The 20,880-nt window shown below is 41.9% G+C and overlaps 1 protein-coding gene across 2 annotated transcripts in view; it reads left to right on the top strand.

Moving 5' to 3' along the window:
* Window positions 1-15,765, top strand: part of SLC1A2 (solute carrier family 1 member 2) — a 79,606-nt gene extending 63,841 nt beyond the window's left edge. For both annotated transcript variants that reach the window (XM_062620273.1, XM_062620271.1), the window contains exons 9-11: window positions 559-693; window positions 11,326-11,557; window positions 15,090-15,765. In XM_062620273.1, coding sequence (XP_062476257.1) covers window positions 559-693; window positions 11,326-11,557; window positions 15,090-15,164 — 442 coding nt within the window. In that variant the 3' untranslated portion in view covers window positions 15,165-15,765. The remainder of the gene's footprint in view (window positions 1-558; window positions 694-11,325; window positions 11,558-15,089) is intronic.
* Window positions 15,766-20,880: the final 5,115 nt, after the last annotated feature.

The raw sequence follows: 20,880 nt of genomic DNA, 5'->3' as shown, positions 1-20,880 counted from the left end.
AGCATGGTTAGACCTTAACAGAGGTCTAAAGGCCTTCATTCCACTGCAGCCCTTTAAGTGCTGCTGTGGGACAGCAAAAGCAATCCCTTACCAGTTCAAGCTGGAAGTGCCGGAGGAGCTGGCACCATCTGTGAAGCCTGACCACGGAGCAAACTATCCTGCCTGTATATCTGCTGGACCTACCCAGGTGTTCAGTAGGCCAGGCTGTACTCTAACCCAGACACCTGAGAAACACACCACAACCTGGATTGTCTGGGTCAGCCCCAGCCTTCTGTCAGGCAAAAGATTTGAATATCATAACCAACTTACAGAGTTCAACCTCAAACAGCTCTCTTACAAGTCTCAGAATAAACCCCATAGATCTGGCCTTCCCAAATAAATATTTTCTGAGAAATAGAAGCATGAAAACTGGGGCCTGACATTACCATGGTCTCTCATATAGTCATTAGTTTTTGGGGGAACTCATTAAAAATAAGAGCTTCCTAATGATCACATAAGCATGCAATGAAAGTTTATGTTCCTCTTCCTGCTACCCACATTTGATTTTTGTTTTTGCAGTTTGACTGCCACCCTTGCAAGTGTTGGAGCTGCCAGTATTCCCAGCGCGGGACTTGTCACTATGCTGCTGATCCTTACTGCAGTGGGTCTCCCTACCCAGGACATCAGTTTGCTTGTTGCTGTTGACTGGCTTTTGTAAGTTATGATGACTCTACTGCTTGAAGAAGAAAAAGTAGTGAAGTAATGCTTATCCATAGCACTTTTCAGCTGTAATTCTTATAAAACAATAAGATTCTTCTCTACAGTTAAAGCAAAGGAGAAAATAGGCTATTTGATGACATGAAAAGCAGCTTCTCAGCTGGTGCAAATTGTTTCGGATTGCTACCAAAGTCAGTTTCTATGAGACAAGGATCTTCTTGTAAGACCCTTGGGCTCATGCTTACGTATTTTCTTCTTCCTAATAATGCCTCTCCATCACAGACATAGCTCAAGAGCAGTTTTCCAAACTTTGCTTTCATATTTCTGTTTCTTATAGCTGTGGTCTAAAAACACGGACGAATGCTGAAAATGCAGGTTCCATCAGGATGTTGTCAGGAAGTTACAGGGTGATTTGGGCATTTGTAGAATCAAATATTTCCGTAGGAATTTTTTTATTTTTTTTTACATAAGAGGTTAAATACTTTTAAAAAGAAACTGTTCTCGAGCAGGATATAAACCAAAGACAAGTAAGAAAGAAAACTGAAAGAGAGAGAGGTCATTTCCTAATTTGATTTTACTGACACATCCCTCAAACTGGAAAGACTGACTTTCATTTTCAGAGATGTGAGGCTGAAGTCCTTCAGTGTCATTGCAGGTCCTCTGAGAGTTTCCCAAGGCTTTTGCTCTTCCATAGTTCAATACAGAAGCAGTAAATGTAGAGCATATGCCAAGCCACAAGATTTCCCACGTTGTCATTTGGCAACCTGGATGTCTTTCTGTCATCTGTGCAGAGCTGACAGGACATAGTAGTCCTCCAAGTTGTATCAGCCTCTAGAGGCTTTTATATTGTTCTGTACTGCTGCAGCACAGTATATTCTGGTCAACAGCCATCTTGCCCTAATACTCTTTTATGCAGTAAAGACAGATGTTTCTGTTGTGCCAGCTGTGGTGCCTGGAAGGGGAGATGTAAGTATTATGTACTATTTGTGCGTTTCCTCCTGCACCAGTAGCCTCAGCTGCCAATCTGTGATAGCTTCCAGTCCAAGATACACTACTAAAATTATGCAAGAAGGAATAGCAGAGTTGAGAATGTGAAGGTAAAATAGAAAATTAATTTTCTGTCATCTCTTCAATGTAACAAGAAGAATTTAAGATCCTGACCAATTCTCTGACTTGGTTTTTGGAGCTACTTCTGTACTCTGTTATTACCTATTTGTCACTAAGAGTTAAGAATAGCACAAAGCTCCAATTTCTGCTTCAGGGAAAAATGAAAGAGGAGTTTACTGCTTGGGAAGAGAGAGGGAAAAGATGACTTACATATTTTATATATAACTGAATATCAAGATATCATGACTCAGAATGGTGAAATGAGGAAGGGTTCAGCAGTCAGAGTACAGCTGGCATAGGGAAAAATGTGATATTCTGTGACTATATTTATGAGGTCATAGTTGAAAATGGGAAAGTGGCATAGGAATCTGCAGCTGGGAGTAGGAGGTGCACACTCACTTTAAATATATGTTTCACTGGCTCTCAAAGTTAAGGATAAATAGGTAGGTTTCTGCAGCTGGTAGGAGGATGTGCAAAAGGAGCATGTGACTTGTTTGGTTTTTTTAGGGAAATGTCATTTAAAAATATTTCTGGAGACTGAGAAGCTCTGCCCACACTAGCAAACCTCAGAGATGTAAGTTTACCAGCAGTCCTGATCCACTAGTAGGTGTTGCATTTCAGGCTCAGCTTCAGCATCATTGTTACCACTGACTCATCTAACCCTCATAGAATTATAGAATGGTCTGGGTTGGAAGGGACCTTAAAGCTCATCCAGTTGCAACCCCCCTGCCACGGGCAGGGGCACCTTCCACTAGACCAGGTTGCTCCAAGCCCTGTCCAACCTGGTCTTGAGCACTTCCAGGGATGGGGCAGCCACAGCTTCTCTGGGCAACCTGTGCCAGCACCTCACCACTCTCACAGTAAAGAGCTTCCTCTGGATATCTCATCTCAGTCTCCCCTCTGAAAGTTCAAAGCCATTCTCCCTTGTCCTGTCACTACAGGCCCTTGTCAAAGCCCCTCTCCAGATTTCTTGTCAACCCCTTTAGGCACTGGAAGCTGCTCTAAGGTCTCCCCTTAAAGAGCCTTCTCTTCTCCAGGATGAGTAAGCCCAGCTCTCTCAGCCTGTCTCCAGAGCAGAGCTGCTCCAGCCCTTACAGCATCTTCATGGTCTCCTCTGGACTTGCTCCAACAGCTCCACATCCCTCTTGTGTTGTTGCTCCACAGCTGGATGCAGGACTGCAGTGCAGGTCCCACCAAATTGGAGTAGAGGGGGAGAATCCACTCCCTCGTGCTGCTGATCACACTGCTGGTGATGCAGCCCAGGACAAGGCTGTGGAGCTGCAGCAGTGATGAATCTTAAGTATAGGAAGAATCTTTCAGCACAAATGGTTGGTCCTTCTGACCTAATGATTGGCAGTGCAATTGCAGCATGATTTATAACTGAAAGGTGTAGGGAAAAAGGAAAAGATATGAAAAAGGAGATCACAGGTTCTGTGTCATGCCACTAGTGTTCCGAAGTCAAGACAGAGTTTGTTGGTGAATGTGTTGTGCCAATTAGCATATGTTCAACAGCTAATAGTTTTATTTTCCATCTTCTAATGATTGTGTGGTAGCCACAATAATCTAATGAGATACGGAAAACAATGTTACTGACTTCCCTATGTTAAGAAAAGGCAAGCCAACTTTTGTGCAAGCTTTTGGGCACATAAACCAGACCTAAAATAATCTGAAGTGAAAGGGTATAAAAAGATATTTTCTATACTTACAAACATTGTCTTCTTTCAGTTCTGTAGATATCAGATAACATTACAGCAGTATTTCTAACAGAATGTAGAAGAGAAACTTACCAATTTCAGCCACTTTTCTGGAACTAGTGTGCAAATGCAAACAGCCACGTAGAAATCGTTATATAAGATTTGAGTTCCAGATAATGAAAGCTTTTAAAAAATGTCCTATTCTATGAGTTTTTCAATATTCCTGATGAAAGAAAATGTCAGAACATCAAGTGATTTTACAGTGCTACCATCACCTGAAACTGTGGTCTTACCAAAACCAATTTTGCATGATTTGGTCATGGCGTAACACAAAGCTGACTATTGATTGTCCTTAAACTTGGCATTCTGTCCTTCAAATTTGAGCCAAAAAGTTTTCGTATCAATTTCTCTCAAGTCACTCCAATATCTGGGGGTTAAGTTGCTCAACCTTTTCCCTTCCCATGCATACATGCACAGTGTGAGCTCTTTCACCAGGCAAGTTTCCCAAGATTTCACAATTCTCATAGTTTCTCAGTTTAAAACTAAGCATCACACAGCAGTGACATTTGATAGGGCTGTAAAGACATGCCAAAAGCTGGAATAAAACCAGCTTCTTTTGCTCTAGCCAGAAGTTGGCTACTTTCCAGCTGTAAGACTGACAAGCTCAGAAAACATCATAGCACAAACTCAAATACAGTGGGATTTTGCAGTGAGGAGAGGAATTACAGAAAATGGGCTTGAATGGCTGATCCACTGTTTAAACCTTCATTCGGTATCTCAGAAATAGACTGCTTGACTTCTGACTGTTCCTTAGCTTAGATCTAAATTCAGAATATTCAGAAACAGTTGACATGTGGATGTTATAGATGGGGCCTTGTATGAATTGAATTAAACTATAGAAAACAGGAGCTCTTTCCTATAATCAGAAGTAAGGCAAGTTAAACATGCCACCTGGTCTTTGAATTAGCTGAGATTTTATCTCTTTGCTAAAATCTAGTAAGGTTAATTTACTGGGTTTTCAAGCTTTTCAGGAACAGGAGTAACTTTTTTGCATACTAGCATGCTGTATAGGCACTATAACATTAGTAACAAGGTAGCTTGATTCAGTTCTCATTTTTATCTCTTTCTTCTACATTGTTAAGCTTCCAGTTCTTCTGATTTATGCCAGTTTAAGGAAATTGGGTATTAAATCTTACCGAGATTTAAACATTATTCCAAAACACATTCTTACCAGATACTGAGTTGGCTTTTGAGAGAGAACTTTGACTTTCAGTCCCATTCTTTCTCTCAGAAGCTACTATGGACAATGCAGATGTAGCTATGTTGAGGCAAGTTATTTACTAGACTACAACTTTCCTATATTGATTTTGTTTACAGTGTTCCAGCATAACTGGAATTAGCTGGTTAGGCTTTTTTAACAGAAGAGTACATACAATCTTCTTTGTTCTTCTTAGGGTGTTCTTTGGCCCCAAAAGAGGTCAGTGACACTTTGCTATTGATGCCTGACAGCCAGGACTTTGTCCTTTCTGTTCTGTAAGGAATTTATGTGCTTTCCTTCACAAGTATGGCATGTTCTGTAGAGTGGGCAGCTTGTAGCACTGAACCACTTGGCTAGTAGTACATGCATAGGGGTTGGAGCATCTCCTCAAATGACCCTTTTAGAATTTGTGTCATGCTTCAGTTATATATTCTGTTCACCTTAGTTTTTTTGACATCCTGTACTATCCCTCAATCATGTGGCATCTGTGAGTCCTTTCAACATTTAATGCCATGCATACAAAACCAAATATTAAGCAAGTTTTCTTTTTGTGGAACTGTATTGCTAGGTTCAGTATATTTAGAATCATAGAATAGTTAGGGTTGGAAAGGACCTTAAGATCATCTAGTTCCAACCCACCTGCCATGGGCAGGGACACCTTATACGAAATCATATCACCCAAGGCCTCGTCCAACCTGGTCTTGAACACTGCCAGGGATGGAGCATTCACAACCTCCCTGGGCAACCCATTCCAGTGCCTCACCACCCTAACAGGAAAGAATTTCCTACTTACATCCAATCTAGACTTCCCCTGTTTAAGTTTTAACCCGTTACCCCTTGTCCTGTCACTACAGTCTCTAATGAAGAGTCCCTCTCCAGCATCCCTATAGCCCCCCTTCAGATACTGGAAGGCTGCTATGAGGTCTCCACGCAGCCTTCTCTTCTCCAGGCTGAACAGCCCCAACTTCCTCAGCCTGTCTTCATACGGGAGGTGCTCCAGTCCCCTGATCATCCTCGTGGCCCTTCTCTGGACTTGTTCCAACAGTTCCATGTCCTTTTTATGTTGAGGACACCAGAACTGCACACAATACTCCAGGTGAGGTCTCACAAGAGCAGAGTAGAGGGGCAGGATCGCCTCCTTCGACCTGCTGGTCACGCTCCTTTTGATGCAGCTCAGGATACGGTTGGCTTTCTGGGCTGCAAGCGCACACTGCCAGCCCATGTTCATTTTCTCATCAACCAGCACCCCCAAGTCCTTCTCCACAGGGCTGCTCTGAATCTCTTCTCTGCCCAACCTGTAGCTGTGCCTGGGATTGCTCTGACCCAGGTGTAGGACCTTGCACTTGTTATGGTTAAACCTCATAAGGTTGGCATCAGCCCACCTCACAAGGGTGTCAAGGTCCCTCTGGATGGCATTCCTTCCCTCCAGCGTATCAACCGAACCACACAGCTTGGTGTCATCAGCAAACTTGCTGAGGGCACACTGAATCCCACTGTCCATATCAGCAACAAAGATGTTGAACAAGACCGGTCCCAACACCGATCCCTGAAGGACACCATTCGTTACTGGTCTCCAGCTGGACATTGAGCCATTGACCACAACTCTCTGTGTGCAGCCATCCAGCCAGGTCTTTATCCAATGAGCGGTCCATCCATCAAATTGATGTCTCTCCAATTTAGAGACAAGGATGTCGTGTGGGACAGTGTCAGATGCTTTACACAAGTCCAGGTAGATGACATCAACTGCTCTACCCCTGTCCATCAGTTCTGTAGCCCCATCAGAGAAGGCCACCAAATTGGTCAGGCAGGATTTCCCCTTAGTGAAGCCATGCTGGCTGTCACCAAGCACCTTGTTGTTTTTCATGTGCTTTAGCATGCCTTCCAGGAGAATCTGCTCCAAGATTTTGCCAGGCACAGAGGTGAGACTGACTGGTCTGTAATTCCCCGGGTCATCCATTTTCCCCTTCTTGAAAATAGGGGTTATATTTCCCTTTTTCCAGTTGTCAGGAACTTCACCTGACTGCCATGATTTCTCAAATATGACGGACAGTGGCTTAGCAACTTCATTCACCAGCTCCTTCAGGACCCACGGATGGATCTCATCAGGACCCATGGACTTGTGCACGTTCAGATTTTTAAGATGTTCTCGAACCAGTTCCTCTCCTACAGTGGGCGCAAGGTCTTCATTCTCACAGTCCCTGCGTCTGCCTTCCAAGACTTGGGTGGTGCAGTCAGAGCCTTTGGCAGTGAAGACTGAGGCAAAGAAGTCATTCAGAACCTCAGCCTTCTCCAAATCCTGTGTAGTCAGTTCTCCCGAGAGTTTCCTGAGGGGGCCCACATTCTCCCTAGTCTGTTTTTGATTTAATACCTCTAGCTAAGTTTAATTCTAACTGGGCCTTAGCTTTCCTAACCTGGTCCCTAGCTTCTCGGACAATATCTCTGTACTCTTCCCATGCCACCTGTCCTTGCTTCCACTTATTATAAGCCTCTTTTTTCATTTGAATTTTCCTCAGTAGCTCCTTATCCATCCAAGGAGGTCTCCTGGCCCTCCTGCTGCACTTCCTTCTGGTTGGGATGCAACACTCCTGAGCTTGCAGCAGGTGATCCTTGAATATCAACCAACAGTCTTGGGCCCCTCTGCCCTCTAGGGCTGAATCCCATGGAACCTTCCGAAGCAGGTTCCTGAAGAGGCCAAAGTCTGCTCTTTTGAAGTCCAGGGCAGTGAACTTGCTGCATGCTCTTCTCACTGTCATGAGGATCTCAAATTCGAGCATCTCATGATCGCTGCATCCAAGGCTGCCCTGGAGCGTCACATTTCCAACGAGCCCTTCCCTGTTGGTGAGCACGAGGTCAAGCACGGCACCTCTCCTTGTCGGCTCCTCTATTACTTGCAGAAGGAAGTTGTCTTCCACACAATCGAGGAACCTCCTGGATTGCTTGTGCCGGGCCGTACTGTCCTTCCAACAGATGTCTGAGTGGTTGAAGTCCCCCATGAGGACAAGGGCCTGCGAGTGTGAGGCTTTTCCTATCTGTCTATGGAGTGCTTCATCCACAGGTTCTCCTTGATCAGGCGGTCTGTAACAGATGCCCACAGTAATGTCTCCCATAGCTATATTCCCTTTAACCCAGACAGAGTTCCATACTCTCCAGCCTATCCCTAACGTAAAGGGCAACTCCCCCTCCCCGCCTGCCAGGCCTGTCTTTTCTAAAGAGCCTGAAACCTTCCATTCCAACACTCCAGTCATAGGAGCCATCCCACCATGTTTCTGTGATCCCTATTATATCATACCCCCATAGATGTGCCCGCATCTCTAATTCCTCCTGTTTGTTCCCCATACTGCGGGTGTTCATATAGAGGCATCTGAGCCGAGCTCCAACTGAAGCCGGCTCATTGGCTGGAGCGGCTGGGATATCTCTACATTGCTCCAAGCATTTATTATAGGTTCTGGCAACTGACTGGGTGTGTTGGGATGGAATGATGCCCCCCTCCCCCAACACATCTAGTTTAAAGCCTCCTTGACCAGCCTTGCAAGCCTCCTACCAAAACTGCTCTCAGAGCAGCTCCATCAGCCCTCAGTAGACCTGGCCTACAAGCTTGGGTCCTGTGTTCAGGACACCCAAATCCCTGACTATGACACCACCCTTTTAACCATTTATTAACCTGACCAATCCTCCTAGCTTTTTTTAGGTCCTCCCCTGTATCCTGGAGAATTGATGAAAAGACCACCTGAGCTCCAGAGCCCCTAACCACCTCCCCAGGGCTCTGTAGTCCTTCTTTATGTTCCCCAGGCTACTGCTATCTATATCCCTAGCACCCACATGTATCACCAGAAGTGGGTAATAGCCCGTGGGACTTACTAGAGCAGGCAGCCTCTCTGCCACATCCCTGATCCGTGCCCCCAGTAGGCAACACACCTCCCTTGCGACGGGGTCTGGCCGGCAGACAAGTGCTTCTGTCCCTTTCAGTGTAGAGTCCCCTGCTACTACGACCCGCTGCTTTTTCCTAGCAGCACCAGCAGAGATCTTCTTTAGCAGTGCATCAGCCGGCTGTTTCTGGCTCGAGTGCATTTCCTCATTAGCCCCCTGCAGGACAGCAAAGCGGTTCTGCGTGGGGACAGTGGATTTGGGGGGAAGCCCCTCGCTTTTGGTTGTCCTTTTCCTTCTTTTTTTTTGTTGCCTTTTTTTTTTTGTCACTAATTCCCAGCTTCCCAGGTTAACGGCCTCCTTCTTTCCTTCATGAGGTAGAGGTGAAGCTCGAGGCCCCTGCACAGTTTGGGTGTGAAGCAAGCATTCCTGCTTCCTCTCAGCTTCCCTGACATCTCGCAGCCTATTAACAGCATCCCGCAGCTCAGCCCCTGCTGCAGGAGGACCTCCACCAGGGAGCACCGAGTGCAGCCCTGCCCATTGCGCACCCTCCCCTCACCAGACCAGTGCAGGCACTCTCTACACCCCGAGCTCTGCACTGCAGCCTCCCCTCTCACCGGCTCTGCCTGGGTGCCTACGCTGGCCACCGCCGGAGCAACCAGAGCAGAGCTCCCAGACCGGACCCTGGTCACACGACGAGTGCTCGCCTGCCCGCACAAGTTGCCTCGCCGCTCTCCCTGGGGCAGGTTTTTACCCACTCAGGGCTGGTGCCGCTGCTTCAGGCTCCGCCCCCTGTGAGTCAGCTGCTCGCTCTCGTCAGCTGAGCTGCCGGCTCCTGTCGAGGACTTGAGGCTCCCTGGGTGGCTCTTGTCTCCCAGAGCTGAGGCTCCTGGACGCTGATCTCTCTCCTGCTCCGGTGTTGATTGTCTTAACTCAAAATTACACTCAAAAATTCATCTTCTCCTCTTCTGCCGCTCTGACCAGGTTTAAAGCATCCTTCACAGGCATGGAACAGAAGTGGTTCACACATTTCATCTGTGTGAAGCCAAACTAGAAGGATGATTTCCTCCTATGGGTTGTTGGTTTGTTTGGTTTTGGGGAGAGTTATTGGAGGAGTTTTTTCCTCCGAGGTATTCTTTTGATGACAAAAACATATAAAAGAGCTGTTTCAACTAAGATATTATACCATGAACTTCAAACATATAAGCATGATAATGTAGAGGGGGAAAGGAGAAACCTAAAAGGAAATGCAGTTCCACAGCTGGCAAAAGCAGTTTTACAGATACTTAAAGAATGTTAAAAAGGGCTCAAAATCTTGTATGGCCATAAACAGGCATGTGTAACTAATGTTTTTCAGTTTGGGTGTTATATATTTTGGTCTTTTCCCTTGGTGTTCTACAGGAAAATGAGATGTCACACAAATCTAATACCAAAAATATTAGAAAGGGTGTTTACTAATTAGTCACTGTCTTGGGAAATGAGGTCCTAAATTCTGGGTTTTCTGACACTTGGCAAATGTCCACACTGTTCAACCTCCCATTTGTGTAAATGAGTCTTCGTGGATATACTTGTGAGAATTAATCAGTGTAATCACTTCCCTGACCTATTTGAAAAAGCTAGACATAGTTGTTGGAGTAGTTTTAGTAGTTGCAGTAGCTCAAAATTGAAACCTCAGTCAGAAGGTTTTTAGGAGTCTTGTTTAGTTCAGATATGAAGAGGCAAATTAGATTGTAAATGATTTCAATATGTGCAATACATGGTCAGTAGGAAAGATAGCAGGAGCCCATAGTCCTGCAGTGCTCCGTAGGATCTTCATTTTTTGCAGAATTTGGGGCAGGTTTGGGGCAGAATTGTGAGATCAGGGAGAATCCACAGCAATGGGTTCACTGCTGACAGATTGAGCCACACTCTAAAAAGAAGACAGGAGAAAGATGGTGTGTCTGTCCAATGGCATCCTGTATAGGAAGTGCCAACAAATACATCTCTTTGTAATGAAGCCTGGGAACCTCTGTTGTCATCCTCCTACAACAAAGGGGACTAGTTACTTGTCACAGGCTCATCATTTTGTAGGCCACTTTGGTCATCTCATATGCCAAAGTCTGGCATATGGTAGTGTGAGTGGGCATGGTGCCACACTACCAGATGACCATCTGCAAAGATGGTGCCAGGAGAGGAGCTTTGATGGCCTGAGCTTCATGGAGATATTTCAGGCATTTTTTAACCTGTAGTTTGTTCACTGAGAATAAAGGGAGAGGCCATTTGTTAATCTGTCCCAGAAATGAGAACACTTTGATGAAGTCTTCAGGGTCCAAAATCCTTTCCCCTTGTCTACATTAAGTTCAGTGCTCTGATAAGTTCTCATTAAACCGAGGGCAGTGATGTGAGCCTGGCAGCCTGACATTGAAAACTTCAGCTCCAGAAGCTGGAGAAATTTGTCAAGCACAACTCTGCAGTTTGGCTGTGTCCCTAGCACAAGTTCTTTGCCAAAATCCATGAGTATGAGCAGCTGGGACATGGGAGTTTGCACATCCTCCATCTGAAAAAGTCCCCTGAGAAAACAGGCTTCAAAAACTCCCATGTTTCTCTTCTAAAGATGCCTTAAACTTCCTGGAATAAATACAGTAACTGTAACATGAACAGGGCTGCCATGCCCTACTTTTTCTTCCTTTCATGCCATTCAGTCTCTGCCTTTTGCTTCTTTTGTAGGGACCGGATGAGAACGTCAGTCAATGTAGTGGGGGATTCTTTTGGTGCTGGCATTGTCTACCACCTTTCCAAGGCAGAACTTGACAACATTGATTCCCACCATAAAGGTCATGAAGACATTGAAATGACCAAGACTCAGTCAATCTATGACGACATGAAAAATCATAGGGAAAACAACTCAAACCAATGTGTTTTTGCAGCTCACAACTCAGTCATAGTAGATGAGTGCAAGGTACCTTTCACATTTATGGATATTGAGACATGTATATAGCACTGCATGCTTTATCTTATTTTTTTAACCTGCATGTATTTTTCAAATCGTTCTGCAAATAACAATGTGACAACAAGGTCCATGAACTCGACATTTTGAATGAATTTGAGCAGTTTAAAAGATGGTTTTTGCACTCTTCTTAAAAGTTATCGTTTGAGGGGAAAAAATCATGTACATTGTTTACATATCAAAAGGCAAGATGCAACGTATTATGGAATATGCCAACACACAGAGAATATGGCATCACCTTCTATGGACATTTACTTAATTTTCTATGGCAACAGAGAACTTAATTGCCAACCCAAATGAAGGATAGCTGCAATTCAGATACAGGTGTTTGCATTTGCTGACTGCCTTCATGATATGCTATTCAGAGATGGACATGTTGAATGCACTTTAGCATCAGAATGCTCCTGCACTCCTACAGCATGCTTACACTTTGCTTTCATCATCATTCCTGAGTCATTAAGTCACAAATGTTGTATTCTCTCTCTAATCCTTGCTGTAACTAACATGGATTACTAGTAGTAATAATAACATCTTGATCAGAGGAAAGTGAGCTTGAGAAACCCCACCAGTTGAATGAGAAAACAGTTGGGGAGTTTAGTGGTTTAAAATTTACAAAGCACCCACCATTAGGACAGGACAGTTTAAAATCAAGAGAGTTTTTGAAAAGGGGGAGAAAGAGAGTAGAAAAAAGTGGAAATTCTGACTTCATAGGGGTTTTTCTTTCCTATTATTTATTAATACCTTGATCTGGTCCTGTACACTGTCTTCGACATGGTGAATTTGCCAGTGAACCTACCTCAGCCATTTATTCAGACAGATTCTCTTGTATCTTCCAATTGCCACAACTGAGCCAGTTATCTAACTATAAATGCCTACACTAAGTCCATTAGAAGATCACCATAGGTATTGGAAACGTAATTCCTGTTCTATCACTTTGACCTGTCTCCAACCTGGATGGAAATGTTTTTCAGAATATTTTTTCCTAATGCTTACTTTGAGATAATATCAGGCCAAACCTGAATATTCATGGGGAAATTTAATACTGAATTCAGGACATAAATCCCTTTCATCTTATCCTTATTTTTTTCCCCTGAATCTTCCGAGTTTTTAATAAAATTAGTTTTTAAAATTAAAACAAACATTTTGATCTGATATGGCTCTCCCTTCCTCATCACCCACTCTTTTTCCATGAGAAAAATAAAACGAAGAAAAAGAATTTTGAAATGGAAAGAGAATACATGATACAAAAACTTAAAAAATAATGTCCACAAAAGAGAAAAGGGCATAAAAGAGAAAAATTTGAAGGAAAAAAGAAACTCACTGAAAAGAAAGATCTCATTTGATTAAAGATTTTTTTCATTAAAATAAGCATGCATGCACACACTTTTTGGATAATGTCTTTTGGAACTTTTGGAAAACTCTTTTTTGGTGAAATAGACTATGCTAACTTCAGTGAGTTTAATACAAATTGAGCTATTCTACCTGAATCAGGTTCATGGAACTGAATACGGATGATTTTATCTCCTTCCACTCAGATTTGCACAGAGATAAAAGTAAGCTAGAAAGTAGTAGCCTGTTGATGCAATACTTGCTGCACTTTCTTTCCTCCTTCAGTTTCTCATTTCCATCATTTCCATCAGTTGAGGTAGTAGCTTACCTCAAAAACTTGAATTAATGGTGTGGTAGGTCATCCTCCTAAGCACACCCTTTAATTAAAATTTAGGACCAGTGATTTATTACCTGAAGGTATTTGTCCTTTTTCATTGTTTTAGATTTGCTCTGAGTGTGGTATCTTTTGCACTTTAAAACTCATGAAAAGAGCCAGGGTTTACTGGATTGGGCACAAGACTGACTTTCAGGAGATCATTAGTCTTGTCTGTGTGTCTGTCTGCAAACTGCCAAAAGCATGTGATGTTATGGTCTACTTTATAAGCTATGAGTAGAATATATGCTGGCATTTGCAAAGCATTTGGATCATGTTGGAGAGGTCACAGCTCCCAAGGGTTAAAGGAGCAAATGCAACAGAGTGTAGGATTTGGTGCTTCAAAACAGCCAGCTGTTAAATCTGAAGAGACATCTCTTCATCCTGTCAAATGCACTGGTGGGTTGAAAAGCTTACTGCAACTCTGGTCGGAATTTGGGAAAGCTAATCTACTAGCATGCCGTTTCTATTTACTTTCTGTAATATATTCCATGTATAACTCTAGTAGTTTATAATTTTGCATGGTCAATGTATATTATTAATAAGTAGTTTATATGGGGGTAGAGTGGTTGTTATTGCACGATATTTTTGTATTTTTTTATTACCATATTTCACATGACTCTATGTGATTTTCATTTCTGAATAAGCTGTTCATTCCTGTATTTGCATGCTCCCCCCCTTTCAATTATCTAAGAAAAGCTTGACTTTGCTTCAAAAATCAGTGCATTTCGTCATGTTTCCGTGTCCCCATGCTTCCATGCATCCAGTTTATCCAGCATGGGGAATTTCAGCTCTGTCTTTAAGTTTTCATTTGAAGCTGAGGATGTTAACTTACAAAGGTAAGTTAGGAAAGAGTGAGCCATCCATTTGGAATTAAATGAAAGGTTCTTTCACAGTTATAAAGATCTAGATCACTTTTGTAAAACTAAATTGACATTTTAGCTTATTAGAATTTTTAAAGCCATTTGGCTGGATCTGTCTTTCTTGAAGCATGGATTTATTTATAGTCATTTCTGGGACATATTGGCCAGTGTATACTGTAAGTTGGTAGATCACTATAGGTCTTCTACCATACTTAAAACCTAAAAAAAATGGCAGATATCTTCACAGCAAGAGTGATGTTTTGCTGTATTTTGGGTGAGACAAGCATAGCATTACTATGAATTTGTGGCCTGACTACATGTAAAATCTTTCATTACATTGTTAGAAAGAATGGTATGATGAACAGTGCTTTTACAACATATCTTTTCCTGAATTTCTTTAAAGGTGACGTAATTATAGGTGAGTTTCTATGATTATTCTGGCCTTGAGTATTTTTCATGTCCCTGCATCAGCTATTCTGCTTTGCTAAATTCCACTGAAAAAAAATACGGATTTCTACCTTAAAAAAAAAAAAAGGAAAAAATTGATCTGTTTTTGAAATAATCTAGAGAAAACTAAAGGAGATAGCAAGGTGTAGAATCTGAAGCATTTATTGAAAAAAAAAAAAAGCAAAACAAACAAAAAAACCACACTAAAACCAAAAACCAAACAAAATCTTACAGCAAAGGCTAAGAAAATGTGGAACTTCTTTCCTACTACTAATGTTTTCTAGTCAGTGTGATAAATGAACAGGAGTTTCACTCTTTGGGAGTATTGTGAATTCTGAATAAATACATTTTACATATCTAATAAGTCATGGTGTATGTAATTACTGTAAATATCGTGATCTTCCATGTAAAACTCATGACTTGTCAAAGTGCCTTGGCTTTTAAGTCGGTTGTTGATGATAATTACTTGCAGGTAACACTGGCAACCAATGGCAAATCTGCAGACTTCAGTATTGTCGAAGAAGAGCCTTGGAAACGTGAAAACTGAAGGAAGAGATTTCTAGCTCCATCTTAAATAAGCCCTGAAGCTGTCTTCTGACAAAAGATACCATGAACCAAGAAGATTTCTCTTTTTTTTTTTCTATTTAACATCTACAGTTTCAGCTTACTTAATTTCTTAACTGAAACTTAGGAAAGATCTCATCAGGTCATTGTAGTGTCTTTGCCAAGCAATGATCCATAACCATCTGTCTCCCTTGGGTTACTGTTTGGATGATGCAGCTGGAGAACACTCCATGCAATGCAATGTGCTCTCACCCGCCTCCCCTTTCATTCAAGACACGGAGAATGTCAATGCTGCAAAATGGGAAGATCAAAGTGCCAGTACAGTTCACTATAGGGACTCAGGGTCACACATACAGGAGAAACATAACACCACATAAGCCTTCAAGTGTTTTGGTGACTCTTGTGGCATACCTGATCTATTTAGCACAGTATGGCTAAAATATCTTTTGAAAATCTTCATAAAGATTTCTGTTTGTTTTAATAACAACAAGCACTGTATTTTTATGTCTAGTTGTACTTTAAACTGAACCTAGATCCAGGGGCAAGATTAGTGTATAGAAGTCAGTAAAGTATCACAGGCATTTTGTTAGATCTGTATAGCTAATACTTAGCATCAAGACAAGACGTTAGATTTGTATGTGCACGTGATGGGTTTTTTTTATCAGCTGTCCCAGGGCAGGTGCAGCCTTTATTTTATGATGGGGCTGTGCTGCCTTTTGACCACAATGCATCATACAATACAAGGCAGTATTATTGGAGGGGTAGTAGTTCCTTTACTAAATCTATGCCAGATGTACAAAATCCAGAATACCATGGGCTCAGTTATTCCATTTTTAATCAAAGCAGGTAGCACCTTACTATTCAGCCTACTCCACTGATGTCAGAGGGATTCCTCATGTGGACAGGACTAGCCAAGTAAGGTACTACTAAGACTGCTCATGGATGTCATGATTGGGTGCTTGATAATGAGCTATAAGCAAATTCTGGATCCATTACTCTAAGAAACTGGGAGGTTTTGAATGTGATCATCAGTGACATCTAGGATGAATTGAAAGCCATCTTTCAAATATATGTCGTATTTCAGAGAATGGCTAAATCCTGAATTCATTGCTAAGGCAAATTCCATATGTGTTTAATAGAATTTGGCCAAGGTTAGGACTGAATGAAGAATAAAGCAGAATTTCAGGATTAGTCCAGTACACTGAATAGACATCTCTCTCTTTTTCAGAGTAACAGTTCATGTAACTCTCTAATGTCAGAGAAATGTTTTTAGAGCACATGGCATTTGAATTAACGAGGTGGTGTTTGTCAGCATAGTATAGCTGATTCATCTGGTCAGAAGAAATTACAGTCACAATAATCACCCTGTGAAATGTTTTTAAAGGTGCTTGTTAATACTCAGCAATTTTTAGACACTGATGAATGCCATTACACTATGTTCTATAGCAAAGCTGAGCCATGTGGCCTTGGGGGGCTCCACCCACAGAACAAGTTTTTGTGCAGTTTTGGGGAAAACTCTCGAGGTTCTCAAAAAGAATCAAAACATGAGCGTGAACTTAAAAATGGTAGAAAACACAGTTGAAACGTTTACGGAAATAGGCCATTCAGTGTCTATGCTCAGACCTGTCATGGGTTTAAACAGGAATAATATCTTTAACTGTAGAGAGGTATTTGGCTATGTAGAAGCTATTAAAATATAAACATAATATGCTTTTGCTCATCTGCATTCATATAAGTATCCCCAAAAATGCACACAGACCTTAGCCAGCCCAGGCTACTCATATGATTGATTAATGATGTGCAAGATCAAGTCCATTTCCAGAGTATCCCTCATTTAAGCACTTGTTGTTGTGAAGTATTTTTCTTGCCATTGTATTTTGTCCTCATCTGCATGGCAGAGGTACAATCCTAAGCAAAATGGCCTATATAATTTCACAAATATTGAGCCACTGTGAATTCTCTAGGCCTTCAACATGCATTAGATGTGGAGACCTTTTCCAGGGGCCTCCTGAAGCATCTTAAGCTTTTTCTTTTTCTCTTTTTTTTGTGAGGGATAAAATTGTAGGATATTCAGAGAAGTGGTAGGAAGGTTGCCTTCTCATTTCTGCACTCCTTAGTATTGGCATATCCAGAGTTAACCTATAGAGCTGGATGCTGCTGCTTCTCACAATTTGCATTAAAAGACATTTTTACCACTGTGTTATGTGCCAGAAATGTGCCTGGGATGGTGCGTAGGTGCTCTAAAATGTTACCTACTCTGAGGGTGCTGGCTCACATCAAGTGAAATTTGCTGTGGCTTGAGTCATAGTTATATTCAAGAATAATACACAGTGTTTACTCCGGTTTATATCCAGTATTCTTGAGAGGTTTCACAGCATGGCTTCCCATTAAGAGATGGGTTTCCATCCTCTTCACTGAAGCAGTTTCTTAGGAGCAGTGACTCTGATTTCTTGCCTTGCAACTAGCTTTAGAAAACTGGCCCATATACTTTTAGCTGTCATTTGAAACTGTTTAGCAGTTGGAAACAAACAGGAATGCCAGCAACATGTGACTCGGCAGCTCCACAAAATTGCATATGAAGAAAGACTTAGAACATGCTTACACTTATCCACTTGGGACAGATTGTCCTTTGAAGAACGCTTCTTTGGATGGAGACTAGGGGAGGAAGTCACGATATTAGAGAGACCCCACCCACATAAGGGAGAATAAATCTGGGTCTTTTGATAGGACTAGAATAGCAGACTGTGATTTTAAAATAGTAACTCTGTAGATACAGGAACTCAGGGATGTTTCAAAAGATAATTGTGATGGTATTTCTCTATTTAAATGTGGATGTGGGAGAATAAGAAATGTTGGTTTTGGTATACTCTTCTGCTTTTAGCCTGATGGAATGATTAATATAGTGTTACTCTGGTTCAGCACTGTATTTAACCATCAAAAAGCTATCCATTTCTCTGGGAAAATGTAACTCACTCTTGGCTTGCATTTCTTGATTTGCTCATTCCACAAGGGGCTGGGTTGCTACTTAACTAAACAAACAGAAAATAACACAGGGGCTGGCCATGTCAGCTAATACAAGGCTCACATTCCAGCAGACCATGCTGGTTACTGGCCAGTCTCTTTTTACCTTCACTAGGAGTGTGGATGCACTAATTTGGATCTGGAAAACCTTTTGCATTTGTTCACAGTGCTGGCAAAGTTAAAGGAAAAGCACAGTGGATGGATAGTGACCTGTTTTCTGTGTAGTTCCTAAACAGATATACATTTCTTCGCACATTCGTCTCGTTTGCTGCTCTGCCCCCTTTCCTCCCCTCCCCTGTTGTCTGTGCAACTGCAATATCCTTTGCCCTTTGGCTTGCTGACAGCACACTGGCATATGGATAAGTCTAGACTAGGCAAAGACTCAGTTAATTGCATGCTTAATTAAGTACATGCTTATGCATTTGCTGTCTGCATTTACTGCTGGAGCTAAGTTGGCATCTGTCCGCTGAAACTAAAGCACACTGAACATTGAAACTATGAAAGTGATGGAGCACTTTGTTCGTGAATTTATTTCTCCGTTGCTTCCCTTAAAAGACAAAGGCTGCACCAGCATTGTAAGAAAGATGAAGACGCTTCAAATAGTTAAAGATAAGCCATTTGCACCATATTATGGGACGTGCTCTTTCCGTCTGAATTGGCGTAGAAACTCGGTATGTCTTTGAAAAACTGTTTGTTGAAGTAAAACCTGTGTCTTCAATGCTCTTACTACATGAAAACCCCACTGAAATCTATGGGAGTCATGGGCTTCCAGGAAAGGTCAAGTCACTTCCTGGCTCCGTTAAGTTATAAGACATTTCACAATCCCATCCCAGGGAATAGTCTTTGTCTGCTATTTATAATCACGTTGATTATCACATCCAAAAGATTTCTGTCAAGATGCTGCTTTTTTGTCTAATTGTTTCTATGCTACAAGTCCAGCAATGAGTTTAAAACTCAGCACAAAAATAAAGGGTTTTTGCATTTCTTCCTGGAGATACAGTGGATCTCCGTTTCTTTCTCAAAGCACATGGAATTCCAAACTTTGTGCCACTTTAAAGAATATAGTGTAGATTTCTGATTTGTTTTCCATCACTCCTAGACTCAAGTCTCCCAGCAATAGATACTCAGAAGAGCAGACTGCTTGTCGAGAAACTGCAGTGACAGTGTTTGAACAGATTTATTCTGACAACTGCCTGGATTTTCTTGTTTCCTTGCTTTTGCTTGTGTTGTTGCAGCCCTGTTGTGGCAACACAGCAGCAATCGCACAAATCCCCCAAACCATAGGCAGTATTAAACCTCACCTCTGACATACACTTCTGCAATCGGCTTTATCTTTAGTACTGGGCTCAAAAAAATCCTTTTGTGGAAATATAAAGATGTAACTATCTCTCATTTCATGAAGTTCCATTATCTGTTTTTATTGATGCATTTGAATTAATTTACAGAAGGATAAGGAAGGGCACTTTATAAAACTGTACTGTAATATTATCCTGTTATGAGCCAGAGGACTATCCTTGATTTTTTTACTGTTACTTCTAAGGCCACGATTAAGGTATTTTTCATAGTAGTTATTATGATAGGTGTATAGTCCACTTGGACAATTCGCCTTGGCAATAATTCACCATATATGACTATGTAGAAACTCCTTTTCCTGCACTCTTGGGAAGATGAGTTATTTTCTTCCCTCCAATCATATTGATGACTTTTCTCCCCACATAGGCACTAGGGCTTGCCTCTCTGTGGTCCCCCAGACTGAGTACTGTCTGTACAATGGGTGTCTCCCTCATTTTTTCCTCCTGATCATGTTGGAAGTTAAATTGAAATCTGCTGCTATGAATGAGTCAAACCACTGCTGATGCCCAGGTGATGATAATTCTTTTACATCTTGTTTGAGCAAGCTCCCTGGCACAAGGCTCTGAGGAAACATCCCTTGCATGTGCCCACCTTTCCAGAGACATTTTCACCTGCCTGGGTGAGATCTGGTGACTTCAATATGGGATTGACACAAATCTTAATGGAGAAGGTGTTTCTGCACTTGCAATTATGAGTTTTATGGAAAACCCAGGCTTCAAACACTGAAAAAACGAGAACACGTGATTGAGCCACTGAACTACTAGTTCAGTCTCTACTGGTTCAGGATGGAGATAACCAACAGGCTAAGTAAGTGCAGGATTTGGGGAGGCAAAAAGACTTGCGAGATTTCTCATTTCACTCAGATTTGATCCCCTTTCACATCCAACTGCATCTGCTGTGGAGCTGATGCCAATCAATGCCAGAGTGTCCAATCCCTCTAGTATGAATCACCAAAATTTGGGAGTCCTTAAATTGTTATTAATGATGCTCTGTGGCACACAGCATTACATGAAGGGAAACCATTATAGGCAGCATCACACAACCTGGATTGTCAGGTGCCTGTATATTGCTTTGTACATAAATAGGATATTTCACAGGGATTTTTATATCATTCTTTTATATTTTTTTTGTCCTACAGTTTTTCAAAGACTGGATGCAAACTGTGTTTACAAATTGATTTTGCAGTCAGTACTGTAGAATGTAGCATTTCCATTTTGGTGTTTGTATGGGCTTGTGAGTTCATGAGGACTACAGGTTGACCTTCCTTCTTAAAGACAATTGCATACACTTCCATCCAACATATCTTACTTCTTTCTTAAATATGT

Source organism: Pezoporus occidentalis, unplaced genomic scaffold (genome assembly GCF_034315485.1).
Source record: "Pezoporus occidentalis ecotype Australia unplaced genomic scaffold, CSIRO_AGI_Poc_V1 ctg22, whole genome shotgun sequence".
Lineage (NCBI taxonomy): Eukaryota > Metazoa > Chordata > Aves > Psittaciformes > Psittacidae > Pezoporus > Pezoporus occidentalis.
Note: the sequence above shows the minus strand (reverse complement) of the source record. Positions and strands in the feature narration are given on the sequence as shown.